This window comes from Motacilla alba, chromosome 12, assembly GCF_015832195.1.
Source record: "Motacilla alba alba isolate MOTALB_02 chromosome 12, Motacilla_alba_V1.0_pri, whole genome shotgun sequence".
NCBI lineage: Eukaryota > Metazoa > Chordata > Aves > Passeriformes > Motacillidae > Motacilla > Motacilla alba.
In genome coordinates this window covers 13,435,176-13,454,932 of record NC_052027.1, presented here as the reverse complement: position 1 = coordinate 13,454,932, position 19,757 = coordinate 13,435,176, and the positions used below count along the sequence as shown (strand labels likewise).

The following is a 19,757-nucleotide window of genomic DNA, read 5'->3' as shown; positions in this document are numbered from 1 at the left end:
TTTAATTTTAAACCTACTTGCATATGAAAGATTTCAGTAGAGGGACTCACCAGCTATCAAAACCTAGCATGCCTTTTCTATGTGAATTGTAAATAAAGCAGAAAGGAGCAATATTATTGATTTAATTACTGCTTGATCAGCTGAATTGTACCAGTGTCTGCCTTCCCCACTTTTTAAATAATCTTTCTGCTATCTATTCAATTTCACAGTTTAGCTGCAAGGTGAAATAAGTGCTGAGAATGTTTAGTCTTATTGTGGTTCTGAGTGCATCTTTTATTGTTCTTTCAGAGGTCTAAAGGGATTCTCCTGGGAGTAGTTGGCACAGATGTTCCAGTTAAAGAGCTTTTAAAAACTATTCCAAAATACAAGGTAATACACAAAATGGTGTATATATCATTTATATTCAGTATAATGTCTAAAATATAACATAATTCATTTAGTATGTTGTTAACATAGCTCCATTATTTCACCCATTTTCCTCAGTAATTTTACCTCGGTAATGTCTGAAATCAAGTGCCATTTTTAAAACCCAAGTTAAAGTATGGCCTGATTTTAACATTTTTGTGGATCAGGGGTAATATTAAATACTGACCACATTTTGTGGCCTGGAGGGTCTAGTATTAAATACTGTCCATATTCAAATCGATATAATTATAAAATCAATGACGTTATCAAACTATGAAACAGCCAGAACACAAGTCAAAATAACCAAAAGAATCATGCTGAAAAACTGCATAACTTTTAATGAGAACCTATCCTTAATGTGGCTTTAGGCTTCCTGTTTGTGTGTAATTCTTCCTGTCCTAATTCTGTGTCTCCTGGAATTAAAGAAAGTGGCACATTGCAGGAACTTAAACAAGTTCCTGCTTAACCAGACCAGTTAAGCTACCAGCTACCTTCTCTCCTACCCAGTATCTGCTAAATATTTTCCTCCACTTAGTTTTCTAAAGTCAGTTACAACTCCACAGTAAGTCTTGAAATCAATTATCATAAAAATTTTCAAAATCTGAACCACTGTATCTCTTGTGAATTGTGTTGCATTTGGTAAAAGTAGGCTTCAGGCAAACACAAAATGTAATTTACTTTTCATTTAAATTTGATGCAGTACATTAGTATTTCACTGTTTCTCCATGTCTGAAATGCTTTACTATAGTACTCTTCTATTCACAAATGAAAATTAAATTAGTATTTTCCCATTAATACCTAGTGGATCTTTTTGCATGACTAACAAGCATGTAACACAGTATTGTAGACAGCCTTTGCTAAAGAGGCCAGCCCCTGGAATAACTGCATTTTGACAGCACCTGTACTGAGCATAAATTTGTATATCATACAAATTGTCCTTAACGGTTTCCATGTACTCATTTAGTTATTTCTAAGAGGGTGGAGGAAGAAACTGAATCGTAAGTGCCTTCCAATATTATCACATAAAATTCCTCCTATCAATTTTAATTCTAATTTGAATACATTAGGATTTACCAAATGATTTCCTGGATGACTATACAGTAACTGGAAAGTTTAAATTAAACAAAAATTTGATGAAAATGATGCATTAAAAAGAGTGACAGTATTATTGATAAGGTGAATTGGAGTAAATTGCTGTGACCTGGATCTCACTAGGACAGGGGCTGTGCAAACCCAGCCCAGAAAGGCTGTCCCAGACCTATGGGAAGAGGCAGCAGGTGACTGCACACTGATATCAGAGCACAGTGACAGAGGCATTGCTGCCCAGAATAAATAACAGGGCACCCTCTCAGTGCACAGACCAACAAAGTTTGCTAAGAGCAATGTTAAAAATATGTTACACTTCTGTGCATGCAGAAGAACTGAATCATTGAAGGTAGAGGAGAAAGGAGCAAAATGTGCTCCTTTGCTAAATTTGGAGCAGTGTACACAATCTTTGGAGCTGTGGGGAGAGCAAGTTTCATTTGTAGTGAGAATGAAGAACAGTGTTGTGGTACCTGCAGAAATAAAAGCTTGGCTGTGCATGGCTGGATAGGAAAAGCCAGTTAATAGTGGTGTTACTCCAAAATAATCTGTGAGATTTGGACATAGTTTGAATATGAGAATCTTGAAAGAGTGGGAGGCCCAAATAATGGGAATTGGAACAGAGTGAGACTGATTCAGAAAAGAAGTTTTTTAAGAACTAGTTTTCTGTGGAAGTAATATATGATCCTTGTGCTGAATATTAGATTTTTATTTGAAGGTATGTTTTATATTGCAGGATGTACTGCATGAGAGGATTATTAGAGGAGGCACCAATATCATGCAATGCAGTTGGGTTAGTGAGATCACTTGAGTTATAACTTCCAGTCCCCCATGCCCTAAACAAAGACTCTGTAATTGCAAGAGCATAATCACCCCTGGGAGCCATTCCTGCAGAGGCAACACGTGACAGAAAATTCACACAGGGATATAAAATGATGGTTGAAAATAGAAGTCTGCTGGCCTGGAATTCTCTCAGCTTGGATGAGGTGGATTTTATGCTGAGGAAGATGAATAATAGCAATAAGCTTTTTTCAGCAGTTGTTACCTTGACTAAACATCTCCAGATGTCAGTGGCAGTTTCTCCTGAGTAAGGTGGGGTTGGATTTGGTAATATTTGACTTCCATGTGACATTTTACCACAGTTAGAAAAAGGTTTCTTTGTTTCTGAATCTGTGATTTAGAGACAGAATTCAAGGTTTAAAATGGCAGTGCTGCTGTAAATGGTAGCATCACTCAGATACTGCAGAGGCTGTGCAGTTTCACACATTGCACAGAACATGACAAAATGCTGCCCTCAGATCCTGTGTAGGCCTCAAACAGGCAAATGCTTTTTTTCCTGTGAAAAATACCACCCACATTTGTTTCCTTACCTGACTTGCATTGCCTGGATGTCATTCTGCAGTTATCAACACAGACAATTACACTTGAGATCTGATATTTAGCCAACAGCTCGTTCCCTTGTCACACTATAATAGTTAAAATATGTCCACTGTTATTATTTTGGTTCTCCCTCCTTTATGAAGAGATGCCAAGAACGTATCACCTTCTATTGCTCTCACTGAAGTTTATTGCTCTAGGAAAACCACTAATTTATGAAACAATCTTCTGTGTGGCAGATACAGTGTTGACCATATACAACCATTCACACAGAGACACTATAAATTAACCTGGCATGTTTTACCTGTGACCTTGCCATAATATCATAGCCTGGTTTATATTTCCAGAAAATCACAGAATCCAATAAACTTGATCTCCCTTTTGCCTCTTAGAAAGGATTCTGACTTTTCAGCCTTGCTCAAGTTGCTTTGTGTCAGACAAATTCTTAAAAGACCCACTTCAGCAAAGCATTTAAGAATGCACTCAAATTAAATAACGAGATTTAGTAGTGAAAACTGTAAAGTAAATATCAAAGCAAGATAGTGCTGGGCTTTTAAGTTCCTTTTTTTTTGTGGGGGGAGGTATTTATTATTTCAGTGTAATGAGATGCTTAAATAAAAATACACAGAATATTATATTGTCTGAAGAATTGAAAAAAATGGGTAAAGAAGGATAGGAAGACACTCTCTGCATGGCAAAAGATATATACTGAACCTGTAGAAAAAGTCTATGTTAGCAGCCAGTTTATGCTGAGAAGGGATTGTTTGAATGACCACATGAAGGATTTAAAGGCACATTTGTTGCATTCAGTGGACGCAATCAGCTGTGTAATAAGTATATTGTTAAACAAACCAGTATTTTTATTTAAATAAGTACAATGCTAAATTTGGGCACTGTTAGGCCTCATCAAGCATCTCATTGCCCTCAAGGAATCTCCCTCAGTTTCACTCAGTACAAAGATGAAAACTTAGAGGGAATTCTTTGGCAGAAACAGCTGCCTTCTGTGGCTCCAGCCGAACTGGAATTAACAGAGAGCCTTTGAGATGGGAAGATGTAAATATCACAAGATGTAAATATCACATATGACAGGTCACTGTTGCTCACTGTAGCTGTGCTTTCCTTATCTTTAAGTGGTTCTTTAACAACAAGTGAAGAAAGCTGTGCACTCCTGGGAATGAGGAATTTGTAATATCCCAGTATCTCTTTGTCCTGGCCCATGTTCTGAATGCCACATGCTATGGCTTCGCATATATAGCTATATTTTATATATATATATAATAATTAATTGGCTCTATCACACATAGGAGCAAGTGCCCTGGGACACTTGCAGAGTTGTGGGACAGTGTAAAATCATGCTCTGTGCTGAATTCATCACATGACAGGTCCTCATTTGCACAAAATGTCGAGGATCTTTGCCTATGTTATAGCAAAGCACTGTGTGGATAAGGGCTGGGAATGTCAGGTGCCCTGGATTGCCAAATTATTGCCTGATTTTTGTTTAAGGGTTTACTGGAGACCATGCTAATTAGTATTTCTCTCTCATTTACTTTTACAGTTAGGAATTCATGGATATGCTTTTGCAATTACAAACAACGGATATATTTTGACTCACCCAGAGCTTAGGCCTTTGGTAAGAATGCTGTTTATTGATCTGTTTTATTTAGCTGTATGTGTTGCATTTGTTTTCTTCCTAGTGTGAATAGCCTTCATTAAAAATTAAATACAATGGAGCAGATACTTTATATTGTTTCACAACCCATCATAGTTCTTGGAAAATTTACCTCTGGAAACAACACTTAACATGAAAAAAATTCTAGGAAAATAAATAATACAACTTGCTTCTGCAAAAGATGCAGACCTCCATTACTGCAAAATAGCAAAGCCAAAAATTGCTATAATTATGTTCATTTTACATTGAAATGGAATGTTGGAATGCTCTAGTGCTGTGTAATAACCCCTATTTGTCATGCTAAAGTGTTAAAGTTAATTTAATATATGTGCAGAAATTTCAATAAAGCATATTTTTAAGCAAAATAGGAGCACTAGGGATTTTCTGTACTAAAAGAGAAATAGCAGCAATTTTTACCTTTAGTTTCCTCTTATCATCTTGTTTGCACTAATCACAGCAAGAAAAATAAAGACACTGTTTTGCAAATGTTTATCAAGTTAACACCCCAGAGGGCTGGTGCATTCCTGGTTGCATCATTGTTTAGGAACAGCCCTGCCAAGTGTTCCATCACCACTGGCTCCTAGCAAAGCACTGGCATTAATGGTCCCACTGCTGTGGCCACATGGCTGCCACATGTGTTTCTCATGCAGGAACTCCAAGCAATGTTCAATTCCAACAATATTTCCGTAAAAACCAGAAATATTAACCAGTTGGATAATTTAATTTGAGAATAAAATTATTGACAAGCATGATTTATTAGGTCATTAGCATATTTGAGGTCTTCACCAAGCAAAACAATTTTTCTTTCTAAGATATGAGCTAGGAATTACGCACTAAATTAACATTTATATTTGCACTTAGTTTGGTTTTTAACTGGAGTAGAACTTACAAAAAGTGCAACAAGGATGTTTCAATAGATAAATCTGACATCCCAGGTTTGCAAGCCACAGGAATGTATTTAAATGAAAGTTATCTCTCCACATCACAAAAAGTTTGATAACTCTTGTCTTTGCTGTAGTGTCCCTTTCTCTTTGGGCAAGTTACTTACTTCAAAATTATTACTAATTATTCAGTATATAATAGATATTTTATAAAACAGAAAGTAATGAGTTCAAGGAACTGTGGATAGCTCTAAGGCTCACAGAGGGTCTTACCCTCGTCCTAATTTCTGATGTTTTGCTTTAGTGAGGCAAAAGGTTGTTTGCTGTAACTATCCCTCACCAAGTGTACATCTTGAAGGCACTTACTTCATTACCTTATACAATGGAATCTCTTTTTAAAATCAAAGTGTTGGTCAGTAGCCCATAAGCTGTCAGCTAGGGAAACTCATTGTGATATATTCATGGTCTGTGCATTTCAGGTTTTTGGAAGAGTCATTTTTACCTCTGGGTTCTGTCAGTGGTGGGTAATGAGAGTCTTCTGTTGACTTCAGTGGAGTTTTTGAGAGTGAAGTGATTGCTGGCCTGGGCCCTTGGTTTAATATTGCAGGCCAAATCCTGATACCATTGTAATATTCCATGGAATTTGTGAGTAAGTAATTATGTGAAAATAGGCCGTAGATCTGGAATTAGATAATTCACTAAAGATACTCTCTGAAATTATTTCTGTCTTAGATTTACATTCAAGTCTCATTGATTACTGACTTGATCCACTCTGGATTATCCTGTTGTTATATTTTCCGGCAGTGATGTGAAACTAGAATATTACTGAATTCTTGAGTTTCTAACCCCATATCTATTAGCTCTGGAGCTGATGTACTGCTTTTTAAGGACTTGTCTTCTGGGACACAGAGCAGAGAGGCAGGATAGCAAACAGCACAGAATGCTTCCTGCTGCACCAGATTTTTATCTAACACTGAGCAGTGTATGTAATCATTAAGCTGGCTGCATTTTTGTGCTGATTATTCTACTGGGTTTATATTTAAAAATGCTTTTTCTGGGAGACTTTGTCTCTTGATTCTTCTGCTTGTTTTTTGAATACATTTGGCTTTCGGTGAGGCTGACGGGCTGGGTGCTGGTGGCTGGATTGCAGGAAGGAGAGGGAGGCACTCTCTGAATCCTGAGCTGCTGCTGGATTCTTCTGCTGTTTTTTTGAATAAGCTTTGCTTTCGGCGAGGCTGACGGGTTGGGTGCTGGTGGTTGGGTAGCAGGAAGGAGAGGAAGGAGCCCCCTGAATCCCGAGCTGCTGCTGGAGCAACCCCAGACCCAGCGCTGCCTGAGAGCTTCCACCGGCCACCGTCCCACAGAGGGACCAGAAAGAACCTTTTGGTTCCGCCCCTCACAGCACATTAGCAGAGCGATGAGTCGCGACAAACCAGCCGATAAACCGGGCAGCGGGAGCGAGGGTCCCTGGGCCCGGCCCTGGGGCCAGCCCGGCAGGCCGCGCCCGGCCCGCTGCCCGCGGCTGCAGTGCGCGGCGGCGGCCGGCAGGTGGCGCGGCCGCTCCGCCCAGGGCGCTGCCCCGGCCCGGGGCTGATCCCGCCCTGGCACCCCCGCGGCCTGCGCGGCCTATCCCCCTCACCGGGATTGTGCCTCTTTTTCTATTTCTTCCTTTTTATTTTTTTTTAATTTTTATTTTTGTCACATAGCTGAAGAGCATCCATCGCACATTTTCCTGGATGATGCCCTTTTTAAGTCTCCTTTCCTACCAAAAGCACCCCAGTGGGAACCCCATAGACTATATCTGATGGGAAAACCCCTTTTTCTAAATACTGCTTTGATACATCAGAATGCCTCTATATGCTGAGTTTCACCAAAACTCGATATTTTTACAGAGTGGTATTTTATTTTCCACGAGAGAATATTTTCAGTTGTGTGATGTAATTTTATATTCTCTTGAAAACTTCGACCTACTGCTAATTTAAAAAGTAATAAATTGTTTGCGAGTTCAAAACTGAATTTTCAGGTTTTTTCTTAACTTGGTGTATGAGGCTCCTTACCTGTAGTGAAATGTGCACATGAGGATGCAGTCTTCCTGATTTGTGATCATGGCAGATTTAATCTGCTTTTCAGGAGCCTCTTAACACTTGTGGTGTGTGCCAGGTGTTACACCGTTTGATTTTAAAATGAAAATATTTCATGTTGATGATGTTACAGTTTGCCAAAGAAACTACTTTAGTGAATGTAAAGGAAAAATGAGAAACAAGGGATAAATGCTTTTTTTACTGCCCTTAAAAACAACCTTAACCTGTCTAACCTTAATTGTGGTTAATTGTTCATTACTGCCACTGTCACTCTGCAGTCTATTAAAGGTTGGTGCCAGAGGAAAAGTGCTTTCTTAGGGAAGTGTAGTGGGATTGCAGAGAAATTAAGGAATGTCCCTGGAAGATGAGTGGCAGCCACAGTCACAGATCAGCACCATTGGTAACCTTATGTGGTGTTAAGGTTTGTGCTGCTGCCTCTCAGCCCTAATGTTTGTGTGGTTTTCAATAAATAATAGCAAGCTTGCTACAGTTTTTATGAAGTTTGTGGCTTTTTTGATTCATAGTTAGCAATGGGATTTGTATTTTTGTTCAGGGAGTGGAACAGGGTTTTTTTTTTTTTTTTCAGTAATTACTAGGGTGGAATACTCAGAATTCCTGAACAAGGAGCCTGAGTTTCCTAATTAAAGAAAATATGCATTTAAAGACAAATGCATATGTCCTTGAAAAAAATTCCATCTTTTATTTGCGTTCTACCATTTTAAAAATAAATCTGAGGTTAAAAATGTGTTCTGATTTAAGAGTTAATCTAATAGCATCCCTGCTTACTAAAGATTTTGTAATATTTCTGGGTTTAAATCAAAATCCTCTATCTCTGAGGAGATTGAGACATTTATTCTTACTCTCAAAATAAGCTCTGTAAGACTTGTAATGGAGTTTATGACTGGCTGTGAATGCTCTTACCACTGTAAATTAATTCAACTGATGCCTTTTTATACAAGGATGCACATCTTCAACTTGATCAGTCTTGATTGGGAAAGTTACACCTAGAAATCAAAGCTTTTGTGTAATATTGCAGTGCCCTCACCAATTGATGTTGGTGGTTCAGGTGCCTGAGTGCGTTCCCATTTCATCCTTAGACTGTGACCTGTGTTGCGTTGAGCTGAAGGACCTGGAGTGTTTGAAGATTCTAGATCAGTATTAAGTCTTTTGTAGCTGTAAATTTTGAGAAAATTTGTTTCTCCTAATGTAGAAAAACAGAGAAATCCGAGTGTCAGGGGAAACATTAATGCCCCACTTAAGCAGTGTTAGCCTTTTCAGAAGTAGCAAATCTCATTTCTCTCTGGGGAGTCCCGCCTGGAACGTGAGATAACCTACACTTACCCTTGCTTTATTCATTGACTCCATAAAACTCTACAGCTGTAGCTGACAGTAGAATATTTAAATGATTTGAGCAGCGTAAATGCCTCACGTTCATTTAAATAACTGAAGAATTCAATCACTTGAATGCCAATGATTATTCCTATTGGAGTTTACATTTCAAAAAAGACAGCCCATCTGAATCCCTGTGAGAGCATTAAATTGCTATCTAATTAGAAGTGCAAAATTACATATATTTAAAAGATAATTAAAGGTTTGAAGGCTGTTGAATAACTGGTTGTACATATAAATGAATCACTGAAAATTTGTTAGCAATATGCGAAGCTTTCTTTTATTCTTTGCTTTCAGCTTTGAAGTTAGGTATAACTGAGCTCATGGGTTTAAGTCTGGTAGTATTAAGATAAAGGCAGATGTTTTTAATTATTTCTACTCGAACCCCAAATAATTATAAGCAGCTGCCAGTTTTATATAATCCCGAATGATAAATCCCGAGAATGCAAATAAAATCCCAAATAGAGGGGTTGTTTTCTTGAGTGGAGTAAATCACATCCATGTTTCTGTGATAACTGTCTGCAATCCACCTGAGAGCCTGAGCTCAGCTGATGAATTCCTTGGCCAGGCTCAAGGTGTGGGACTGAAAGCTGGTATTTTGTGTAGACTTTTACTTCACTATGTGTATTTCCATATTGCTTTATCATTTTAAACATTACTGCACTGTTTGAAAAGCAAACACATGTTAGGAGAGTGAGTAGACAGAGTAAGTAATACATGTGGCATAAGAACTATTTTCTTCTATTGTTTTGCTAGAGGGTTTTCCTGTGTACATGGCACATCTAATAGTTTCTACTTTTTCTCTGCCTGGAAACTTAGAATTAAATTATTCTCTTTTCCCTAGCAAACGACATGGCTCCTGTTTTCAGCTTCTCTTTGCAGTATTTCTGCAAATTTTATGGTGCAGCAATTTTTCACTACCATCTGGCATGGAGAATCAATCCAAAATAACTGGTTTTTACTATGAACATAACCTAGGAACTTCTGGATTAACATCCTAAGTAATAAACTAGTCAGGAAAATCTGTCTTTGGACAGGGAAGTTGTATTTCCTATTTTCCTAAGAGAGTCAAGGTATTACCTTTTTTAATATTAACCTCAGAAGGTTTGTTTGTGAGGTTTGAAATAAGCTTTGGTTTTTGACTGAACACCTATTAGTGTTCCACAGATTCAAGGCTAAGGGCAGATCAGTAAGAAATCATTTGAAGTTGCAGACTGGGTGGGAACTGTGAAATTAAAAGATCACGAATGACAAAAAAGGACCATGTGAGCAGAGAAAAAAGTATTCCAAATGAAATAAAGAGCTTAAGGGGCAAGCAGCAGTGATTTAGATTAAGATGCTGCTTCACATGTATCCCCAGGCAGAATGTTTTGGAGCTAAGTAGCACATGAAGAATGAAAGCTCAGTCACTGGGGGTGATGTTGTATTATCAGTTTATAAGCAGGCGAAGCAGGAAAGGGGATTTTTCACTACTATTGTTGGTTTGTTGGTTTGGTTTTTTGTTGTTTTGTTTGTTTGTTTGGTTTTGAATCACATTTTCCCCTTGCGCAGTGGGAGCAGGGGGACAGAGCAGCAGCTTGTGCTGGGAGGGCTGGTGAAGCTCTTGGATGTTGCATTGACCATGAGAAGTCAAGTCTGATGCAATTTCCACCCCAAAAGCTGCAGGCTTTGCATGACAGTCAGAGGTACCCCAGACAATAAATAAGTGGCAGCTTTAGTGTGCAGTCTGAGAGAAGGGAGGGAGCTGAAAAACTGCCCAGACAAGGGAACTGCAAATAAGACAGTGCTTACAACCTCTGCTTGTTTATTTAAAACTGCATGGAAAAGTGTGTAATTTTAGTTAATTTTGCTTCTCCTCTGATATTTGTTCATTTAAGATTTCCTATCAGACTTTGTAGATAAGAATACCTTTGCAGGCTGGCTTAGTGCAAGTTAGTTATAGAAACAATTATATTGTGCAGAATTTTATTATGTAGAATTCAAGCTCAGCAAAATATTTTTGCATGTTTTCACTTGTCTCCTCTAAACAAAAGAAAAAGGGGTCATTCTCAAAGGCTGATGAGATTAATATACCTGATGAGATCCAAATTTTGAAGTGCTAATCCAAAAGATGAAACTTCATTGAATGAGGCTTTGTTTTAAAATTGGAGAAGTTTTTTCAGTACCTAATTCCTTACTTTTGTACGCATTGGTAGTTTGGCAATGGAGAGATATTCCAGGAAATCATTTTACCTCTCTAGGTTTTGGTTGTTTTTTAGTAAGTGCTTTTCTCACGGATCATTCCACATTATGGCTTAGAAAGTTCATCAAAGTCTGGTGATGCTTCCAAGGCTGCTATCACAGCAACTTCCTCTCTCCCACCTCCCCATTATCCAGATGGAGCACGTCTGAGAAATTCCAATCACCTTAGACCCAAGATTGCAGCTGTTAAGATGTAGCTTGCTCTGTCCTTGATCAGATTGCTACACTCTGACTCTATAAACACGTGGCTGGTCATATTCAAGGCAGATGGTTTGGGACTGCTTGTGTTAATAAAAAAAAAAAAAAAGAAAGAAAATCAAAGAAAAGAGTTTAATAATGGCACATGTAAATGGTGTGTACAGGGTGGTGAAAAAGTGTGGTTCAGTCTTTAGCAACACACGTCACACGTTGCTTGAATCATCCAATGCTCTAAGGGTCTGGCCCAGTCTCAAACAAAAGATACTGAATAAGATATGATAGAGCTCATTCTAATGGAAAAACCAAATCATGGGTTTTTCTCACAAACAATCAGAACTATCCTGTAGTTTTGAGCAGACCAAAAGTTTCTTCTTTTGCAGTCCTGATATTTAACACTTTTCAGTATCTTTTTTTCCCTCCCTGGGGTTAACTGCTATATAATATCACTTCATATTTTATATAAGCCAAAGATTAGCAGCACACATTTTAAATCTAGTTCTTTTTTTTCCTGTACTTAAATCAGAGTAATTTGGTAGAATTCCTAGTTTCTATCTTTCCCCATGGGTCCCTTAATGATTTTTTTCAATGCTTTATAGTAATCTTGCAGATGGGTTTGGCTTCAGGCTTCAATCAGCATTTTATACTTTACCCAGGAGCCCCAGAGATAAAAGGTTAGATTAGGTTTGCTACCAGAGAAGACGATATAGGTGAATGCTATTTTTAAAACCTGAGGAATTGCTTCAGTGTCCATGAATAACTTTTACTAAGAAATTAGTTAAGCAATAAAACCAGAAAGAAGCTAGAGGAAAATGGACATTTCAACATTACTTTTATGAAGTATTTTATATCTTCTCTGCTTGCATTGGTGTTTGATGCCCTGTTTACATAAGCATAATGTAAATTTACTGCTGGGAATAAGGTGATATTTTCATGAAGATTATTATTTCCTGTCCTAAATGCATTTAAGTGCACTTGCAATTCCTTTGAATGCTTATAGAGCCTAACTCTTGCTTGACCATTGGGATTTTGGCTTTGTGTCTTCTTTGATGAATTTTTAAGAGACAAATGTTTCTAATTCTTTTCTGCAGAACTTTGGATGTTTTATCCAGATCTTCATTTGTTTGCTTTTGGTTTTTGCTCTCTGAGTGCAAGGTGTGGAATCTATATGATTAAAATAAACACAAGCCCCATGCTAATGGTTTACCTTGGGTTGAAGCCTGCTTCTGCTCTCAGACACACAAGATCAACTTTTCTTGTCCTAAATAAGGATCTGCGCATGTCTGAGAACACAGTATAGCCCAGAAGCTCTTCAACATCTGTGAGGGAGGATGTAATTAAACACTGGAATCAGTACAGGAGCTGTTTGCTCTACTCAGATGATCCCAGCTCATGTCTTTGTAATACTGTTCAGCCCTCAGTATTTCAGAGCTTGACTGTAACCATTTCTATTCTAGAATGACTAAATCAGATCAAAGATTTATTTGGTTAATTGGTGCAGCCACAGAGAATAGATGTAGTTATTCCCTGTGAAGATGAATGTTAATATTGATATAGCTGCAGCCATAATGAAAGACTTGTAAAACACAGTTAGAGAAATCAAGCCCTAGTAATGAATGGGATGTTATCTTCTTATATGTTATTCTTGTGAGATTTAATTATATTGGCTGCAAATTTTGTACTTCAGTATTTGGGTATAGTTATCTCTCTGGCTATCAGGGCTGTCACAGAGCAAAAATTAATTGTAGGACTGAGCTGCCTGAATTCAAAGTCTGGAATATGAGAACGTGCTGAAAGCAGAAGTTCTTTACATCTCTCTACCCTACCCATCTGTTGAATACTAGTAGAGAAGAAGTAGACAACCTTGTTACAACAACAGTGGGTTTAGCAGAGGGCAAGAAAAGCACATGAAAATACTTTTCAATTGCATCTGCCTCACTTTTCAGAACTTACACCAACTGGGAATTTTTTATGCAAAAGAATGAGAATTCTCAGGATTTTGTCCCACAGAATTTCCTAAAAGAACTGTCTGTAAGAAAAAATGGAGTATCCAATTTTTTATGAGCAAAAATTAAGGCTGCTCAGTGAAGCCTGTGCTGGGAGAAATTTTACAGTGCTACATCTCAAATCTCTTTGTGTTAATATGCTGTACTTGATATTTTTAAAAGTTTTCTGTTCAGGAAGATTTTTGTTGTTCCTACTTTTAAGTATTGTGGTCTACAAAAGCAACTGTGGGATTTATATGAGAATTTTTAATTCAGAGAGGAAAAAGGATGGGAACAACCTTCTTAATGCTCAGAGAGCAAGGCTTTCCCTTGGTCTCTGTGTAATCTGCAGAACGTGATTGAAAGTGCCTGCTCCACTGGCTGTGGTGATGAATTGCTTGTCTCAAACACTGACAGGTTTGGTTTATGGTGTAGGTGATCCTTGCCTGAGGGAGGAGAATCAACCATATATATTGCCTTAGAGGTACAGTTTCAATCCTGCTGTGGGGCTGCTGAGGAGTCACAAAAGCAATTTGGGGATATTTCACACATCACAATGTCTCCTGTCATACCTCATAAAGAGACTTGTGGTTTCTTTTGATAAAAGACCAGATTTCACATTATGCCAGTCCTCTCTCAAATTTACTCTTTTTTCAAGTATACTCTCCTAATTTTACTTATCCAGTCAGATTCTTTATTCCTCCTAAGTACTTCTTTATTCCACTGAGCCAGGTTTGTGTGGTTGCACTAAGAGGCTAATTTTGAATGTTCAGCAGAGGGCAGAATTTCCCACGTTATAAACACCTCGGTGTCAAATTAATTTGTCACAAGAATGTTTATTTTAAATGTGCAATTTACAGCGTAACAGTGAGGAGTGATAAAACCCCCTACATTATAATTATTACTATGTTACTTTTCCCCATGAAGTTGCAGATAAAATGAAATATCAGCAAATGCTAACACCATACTTCCCAAAGACTTGCATCTTATCTTGTTTGAAGTGAAATGGGTAAACATTTTGTTGATAAGATTATAGTAAATATAACTTCCTGTACAGCTGAAAGAGCCAGTTGGAGATATTTAACATAAACTTCAAGATCCAAGGTCTCGTGTATTTTCCATATGGGGAGAAGAATGTACAACAGCTGACTTTGACCTCCCTGTGTGTCCATCAAGAAAAGATCTGCATCATGGCAAGAGATCATGCAAATGATCATGAGTTTTAGGCTTTTAGTTCACAGGGAGCATTTATGCAGCAGTATGGTGCACTTTGTGGGAATCAAGCTGCCTACTGCTAAATGTATTGCAGACCATCAGCATGCATTTAGAATTTTTTTTAATCTTCTGATGTGAAAATTGTTGTGCAAATGAAACAGGATGCGCTAACTATTCCACCTTTTTTTTTTTTTGTGCCAGTATGAAGAGGGGAAGAAACGAAGAAAGCCCAACTACAGTAGTGTGGATCTTTCTGAGGTGGAGTGGGAAGACAGAGATGATGTGGTAAGTGATGTGTTTTAAAGCCCTGTCAGAAGACATTGTTGCATCCCACTACTGTACCTGGAAACTGTTTAAGTAGTCATTAGAGAGGCCACCTGACTGCTCTCTGGAAGGCAAGGACAATAGACCCTTTTATTTAATTCAGAATTTTATAACTGTTTGCATTGCTTCTTCCTTATGTACGCATACACCACAAACACAGACTCTTTGTATTTTTGGTAAAACTCATCACCCTTGCAGTCTCCATGCATCCCATTGTGTATTTGTGCTGGAGAGCAAGTATAGCACCAGAAACAGGAATAGAATGTCTCCTCAGGGCTGGCGCAGACAACTGATGAAACTCAGAATTCTTTCCATGAGATCCTTTTTTCCTAATGGAAGTAATGGGAGGTTTTTACTTAATGTACAGAGTCAAAAAACATCAGATGAATAAACAAAATTGGATTCTTTGACCTATGTGCAGAGCAGAGTTTCACTCCAAACTATAATTTCAGACACATGAGTAGCTGCTGGAGCATGAGTTCTGGGTCTATCACACAATGCTTTCCATTAACCTAATTCTTCAGTGCTCCATCTACTCTGTAGTTTTCTCTTTATCCTATTCTTTCTTACCTTTCAGGCTTAGCTTTTCTGCAGTACTGTATCAAAAGCTTTCCTTATGTCCATGGCTTAACCTTTGCCTGTTCTTTCTGTCACTTCCTCAATAAATCTGATTTGTTAGGCATGATTCGTTTTGTGTGAATCTGTGCTGACTGTCCCTAATTAAATCGTAACTTTCCAGGTGTTCACCTTTCTGTCCCGTAATTTAGTTTTTCCCATAAGGTCCCTCCTGCCAAAGTCACGACTGCATGTCTGTATTTTTCATAGATGTCTCCTGGATCCCTTCTCAAATATCAGTCCTGTGCTAGCTTCTCTCAAGTCCCTCGTACCTCTGCTTTTCCAGAGAGATTTGAATACATCCACTGAAGGTTCCCATATTTACTGTGTCATGTCCTTCTGAAATCTGGGATGGATCACGTACAGCAGCCCCTGGAGTCTTGTCAGTCTTCAGATGTCCTAATTTCTTGATCTCTGTTCTGACAGAAGTCTGTATTTTCTTTCTCCCTTTCAAAATATATATCTTGCATTCCCTGCTCTCTCCGCCCCCTTGGTGAATAGTGAAGCAGTTCATCTATGTTTTAGGCAAGGTCTGTTTCACCAGGTGATAGATAGTCCTCAGCCTCTCCTCAGAGGCCACTTCACTTCCTAAGCTGAAGTTTTGTGTTGGAGTGCACACACAAACTTTTTCAACGTTTTTATAGCTTTGTGTCATTTTCTATGCACACACTATTTAAGGTTTCCTCATAAGATTTTCATATATTGTAGCAGCCTTCTGCAGTCTTGGGAATCTCATTGGCCTCATGTTTTATACCCTGCTTTTTCTCTAAACTTTGATCATTTATTATTCAACCAGATTCTCTGCTAATGACCTTTTAAAATTTCTCTGTCCTTTCAAATGTTATTATTGTAGTTACACACAGATTTTAAACCTTCATGATTTTTCTTCTTTAAACCTTCATGATTTTCCTTATTGCTGTTTGTCCTTGGTTTGTTTTCTTTTTTTCCTTTATATTTCTTCCATTATTTCCTCTGCTTAATTTTGACTTTATTAATCATATCTCACTAGAATTTAAGTGGTTCAGATAATGGGACATTGAGGTATTTCTGTGACATTGAAAGTCAAATTTTCTTTATAATTGAGATTCTACCTGAGTACACATGAAAGTCCAGATTCAGCTTTCTCTAAGCACTGCCTTTGACTGAGACCCCTAAGCTCCATCACTTTCTGAAAATGTCTTAAAAAATTGAGCTTTGTCTTATCTGAAGGCTGCAAAAATTTTATTTCACATTTTGAAAAATATATACAGACATTTAATCTGAACCTTTGTTTCATCTATAAAATATGTTTCTTTAAAATTAATTTTTAATTGTAGCACAGAAACAAGCTACATGCAGCTCTGCTTCACCCAAGGTCTTGGATTTGATGTTCTTTATTTTTTCCAAGCTTGAGTAGTAAAGCATTGTTTATTCAACTGCAGAGGCAAAGAATTAATGTATTCATATAGCTGCTTTTAATAACATAGACTACTACTGGTATATTTTTCTCCCATGAAACACTTACGTAGAAGCTGATTAAGACATTTTCTTACTTTTTGCCACATTAATTTCATGGTTACATAGTTTTCCAAGAATATAGAATGATCTCATACTGCAGCAGTGAAACTGAGTTGTTAGGAATTGATTGAAAGATATTTTGTTGAAGGAGCAATAATGCTTATTACTCTGAAAGGTGAAGACATGGGTTTTCTTCAGTGATCCAATGAGGAAAAGGTGGCCAAACTAAGGTTAGAATTTTTTCACCGTGAAATATTGTTGTCATAAATATATCAGCTCATTTTCCAGGTTAACAATACCTGCTATCTTGCTGTTAAGGCATTTTATTAAAAACAGAGATTTTAGCATGAGCTTGTTAAGTTAACAGTGTCTTCCAGCAAGGTTTGCAAGTACACAGTACCAAAGAGGAGAAGTTTCAATTTGGATAGAAACCTTTTTCTCATTAACTCACCTAAAATTCTTCTGTTATAATTTCTAGCTGAATGAAATATTTTTTTTCCAAATAAAAAAAAAGAGACCATGAATGAATGTTTTGGGGCTTGAAGCCAACTGAGGCAGTGCTTATTTTATGCATTTGAGGAGGGAGATGAAACTGCAGAAGAGCTGAGAAACCAGATTACAAAGCCAAGAAATGCAATCACAGCAAGCAGGAAAAAAAAAAAAGAGAGACGAATAAAACACTAAATCCCACATGCAGACTTGATCTTAAACACTACTGAGAGTTTGGAGATCCTTTTAGTAAATCTATGACTTGCCTGAGGCTTGTGGGAGGAATGGGTCTTAGACAACTGCAGGCACCAATAGGAGAAAAATGAAAACCATGTTAAAGATAAATGGAACTGTTCTGTAAATGTTAGAAAGTAGATGGTTAATTAAGGCCAGCTTTCCAAGTCCAAAACCACAAAACTTAAAATAGGAAACTATTTCCAGAATTGCCCATTATGTATTGTTAAAAAAAATCTACAGTAAAATATATGCTTTATTTTATATATGCCTCCAGCTAAAAATTATTCTTTTACACTCACTGACAGAAGAGTAAGACTGTTAATTCAAATCTAGATACCCTAGAATTAAATTTAAAGAGCTGCAAAGTTTGCAGTTTTTGATAGGTCAGCCATGTTCAACTTGTTTGTGAGAATAAAACTAGATATTTCACTGGCAAGTTTGGTGATTCTCTTTCCCCTCTGTACTAACTCAGCCTGCAGAGCACATTGATATTTGTCTTCACAATTTCTCTTTAAAACTAGTCTGAATTGCTCAATCTGGCATGAGGTACTGTAGAACAGGAGATATTTATTCAGCAGGATCATGATGTCCAAAATTGTGTTTAGATAGATATGCAATAGAAGAGACATAAAAATGCTCAATTTGCCAGTATTTTCCTGCATTTTAAATGTTAAACTCATTTGTGGAATTAGTGGAATTTTCAAATTGTAATGAAAATTACAGCTGTGAAAGATCTATAGGTGTTTTTTCCCACAAAAAGCAAAATAACTCACATCTTCCATCAGTAAATCTAAGAGTGTTCAAAGTAAATATTTCTATTTATGGATAGTGTAACTGTTAAACAGCAACTTTTTTATTTCCTCCCTAAAGTGAACTGATGAATAGGCAAATTCAAAACCTGGAGGCTGAGGATTTCTCAAAACACCTGTCTTGTCTTTCCTCAGTTTTAGCCCAGAGTCCCTGTCCTCATCCTTGGGGACACTGATGGTCATTTCGGCTTACAGGCCTGGGGCATGGTTGTTGGGTTTTTTTATTCTTCTTTTCACCATCATGGCACATTCATCTGTGAGAGAGGTTGTGTGTTCTTTGGGAGGAAGGCAGGGAGCACCGAGGTGTGCTAAGGGCAGAGTTTTTAGGGATGGTAGGCCAGGGACTTAGCAGCTCCAAGGTTTGGGAGCCTGTAGCTCATGTAGAAAGAAAGTTACAGGAAAAGAGTGTGTGTTTGTAGTGGTGATCTAAAAAGCAATAGATTTAACTTGCAGAGCAACAGCTAAATCGTTGTGTATAAAGCCTTTTCCGTTTGTTTTCTGTTTTCCCTAGCTTCTCTGAATTTTTAGCTTATAAAGCAATGAAACGCATCTTTGAAGGTGATTTAAAATGTCTTTTGAAAGACGTGGAGAGGTCCAGCCCAATTGTTAAAGCTGTGACTGGGTTAGGGCTTCCACTACAGAGCTAAAATGGAATACCTTTCAAGGGGTACACCTGGACACCAATGGACAACCAGAGGGAATTGCAGAGCACTGTGGCTGTGTGTTCCCCTTGGATCATGTTCTGATCCACCGGGCTGCCATTCTGATTTTTGTGGGCTAGTGTGAATTTTTGATGCAGTTAGGATAAAGTTTCTGGTGCTTGTTAAGGATGCAGCCCAACATAGATTCTTAAGCAGAACAAATAGTGTAAGATAAGGGGTTTTCTCTTTTTTTCCTGTCTTGTTATTCGTGTCGCTGTTGATGTATTTAAACACTGGGCTCTGGTCTAGCCAGATAAATCCAGCTAGGAATCTAGTCCTTGCCTTGCCAGGCAGTAAATACAGAATAGTAGTCACACTCTTCATACCAAATAAAATCCAGATTACCACACAAAAAGGTATTTTACTATAAAGGATGCTGAGAGCTCCTATCTTATATACCTTAGCTTGAAATGGTATGGCAGGAGCCTTGGCCTATAGAGTCACTAATAAAATCTGTAAATGGGTTTTCTCCAGTGTGTAGTAGAATTATTGGAAATGAAGGAATGAAGAAAACTGAGTGCTACTTAGGCCAGATGAGTGCACTGGAGAGCTCAGAGTTTAAAG

At 37.8% G+C, this 19,757-nt stretch overlaps 1 protein-coding gene across 4 annotated transcripts in view; it reads left to right on the top strand.

The window, feature by feature from the left end:
• CACNA2D3 (calcium voltage-gated channel auxiliary subunit alpha2delta 3) overlaps positions 1 to 19,757 on the top strand; it is a 394,439-nt gene that overhangs the window by 283,892 nt on the left and 90,790 nt on the right. For all 4 annotated transcript variants that reach the window (XR_005258491.1, XM_038149689.1, XM_038149687.1 and 1 more), the window contains 3 exons: positions 289 to 369; positions 4,421 to 4,495; positions 14,723 to 14,806. Coding sequence is in view for 3 of the 4 variants with exons in the window: in XM_038149689.1 (XP_038005617.1) it covers positions 289 to 369; positions 4,421 to 4,495; positions 14,723 to 14,806 (240 nt within the window). In the remaining variant the exon portion in view is untranslated. The remainder of the gene's footprint in view (positions 1 to 288; positions 370 to 4,420; positions 4,496 to 14,722; positions 14,807 to 19,757) is intronic.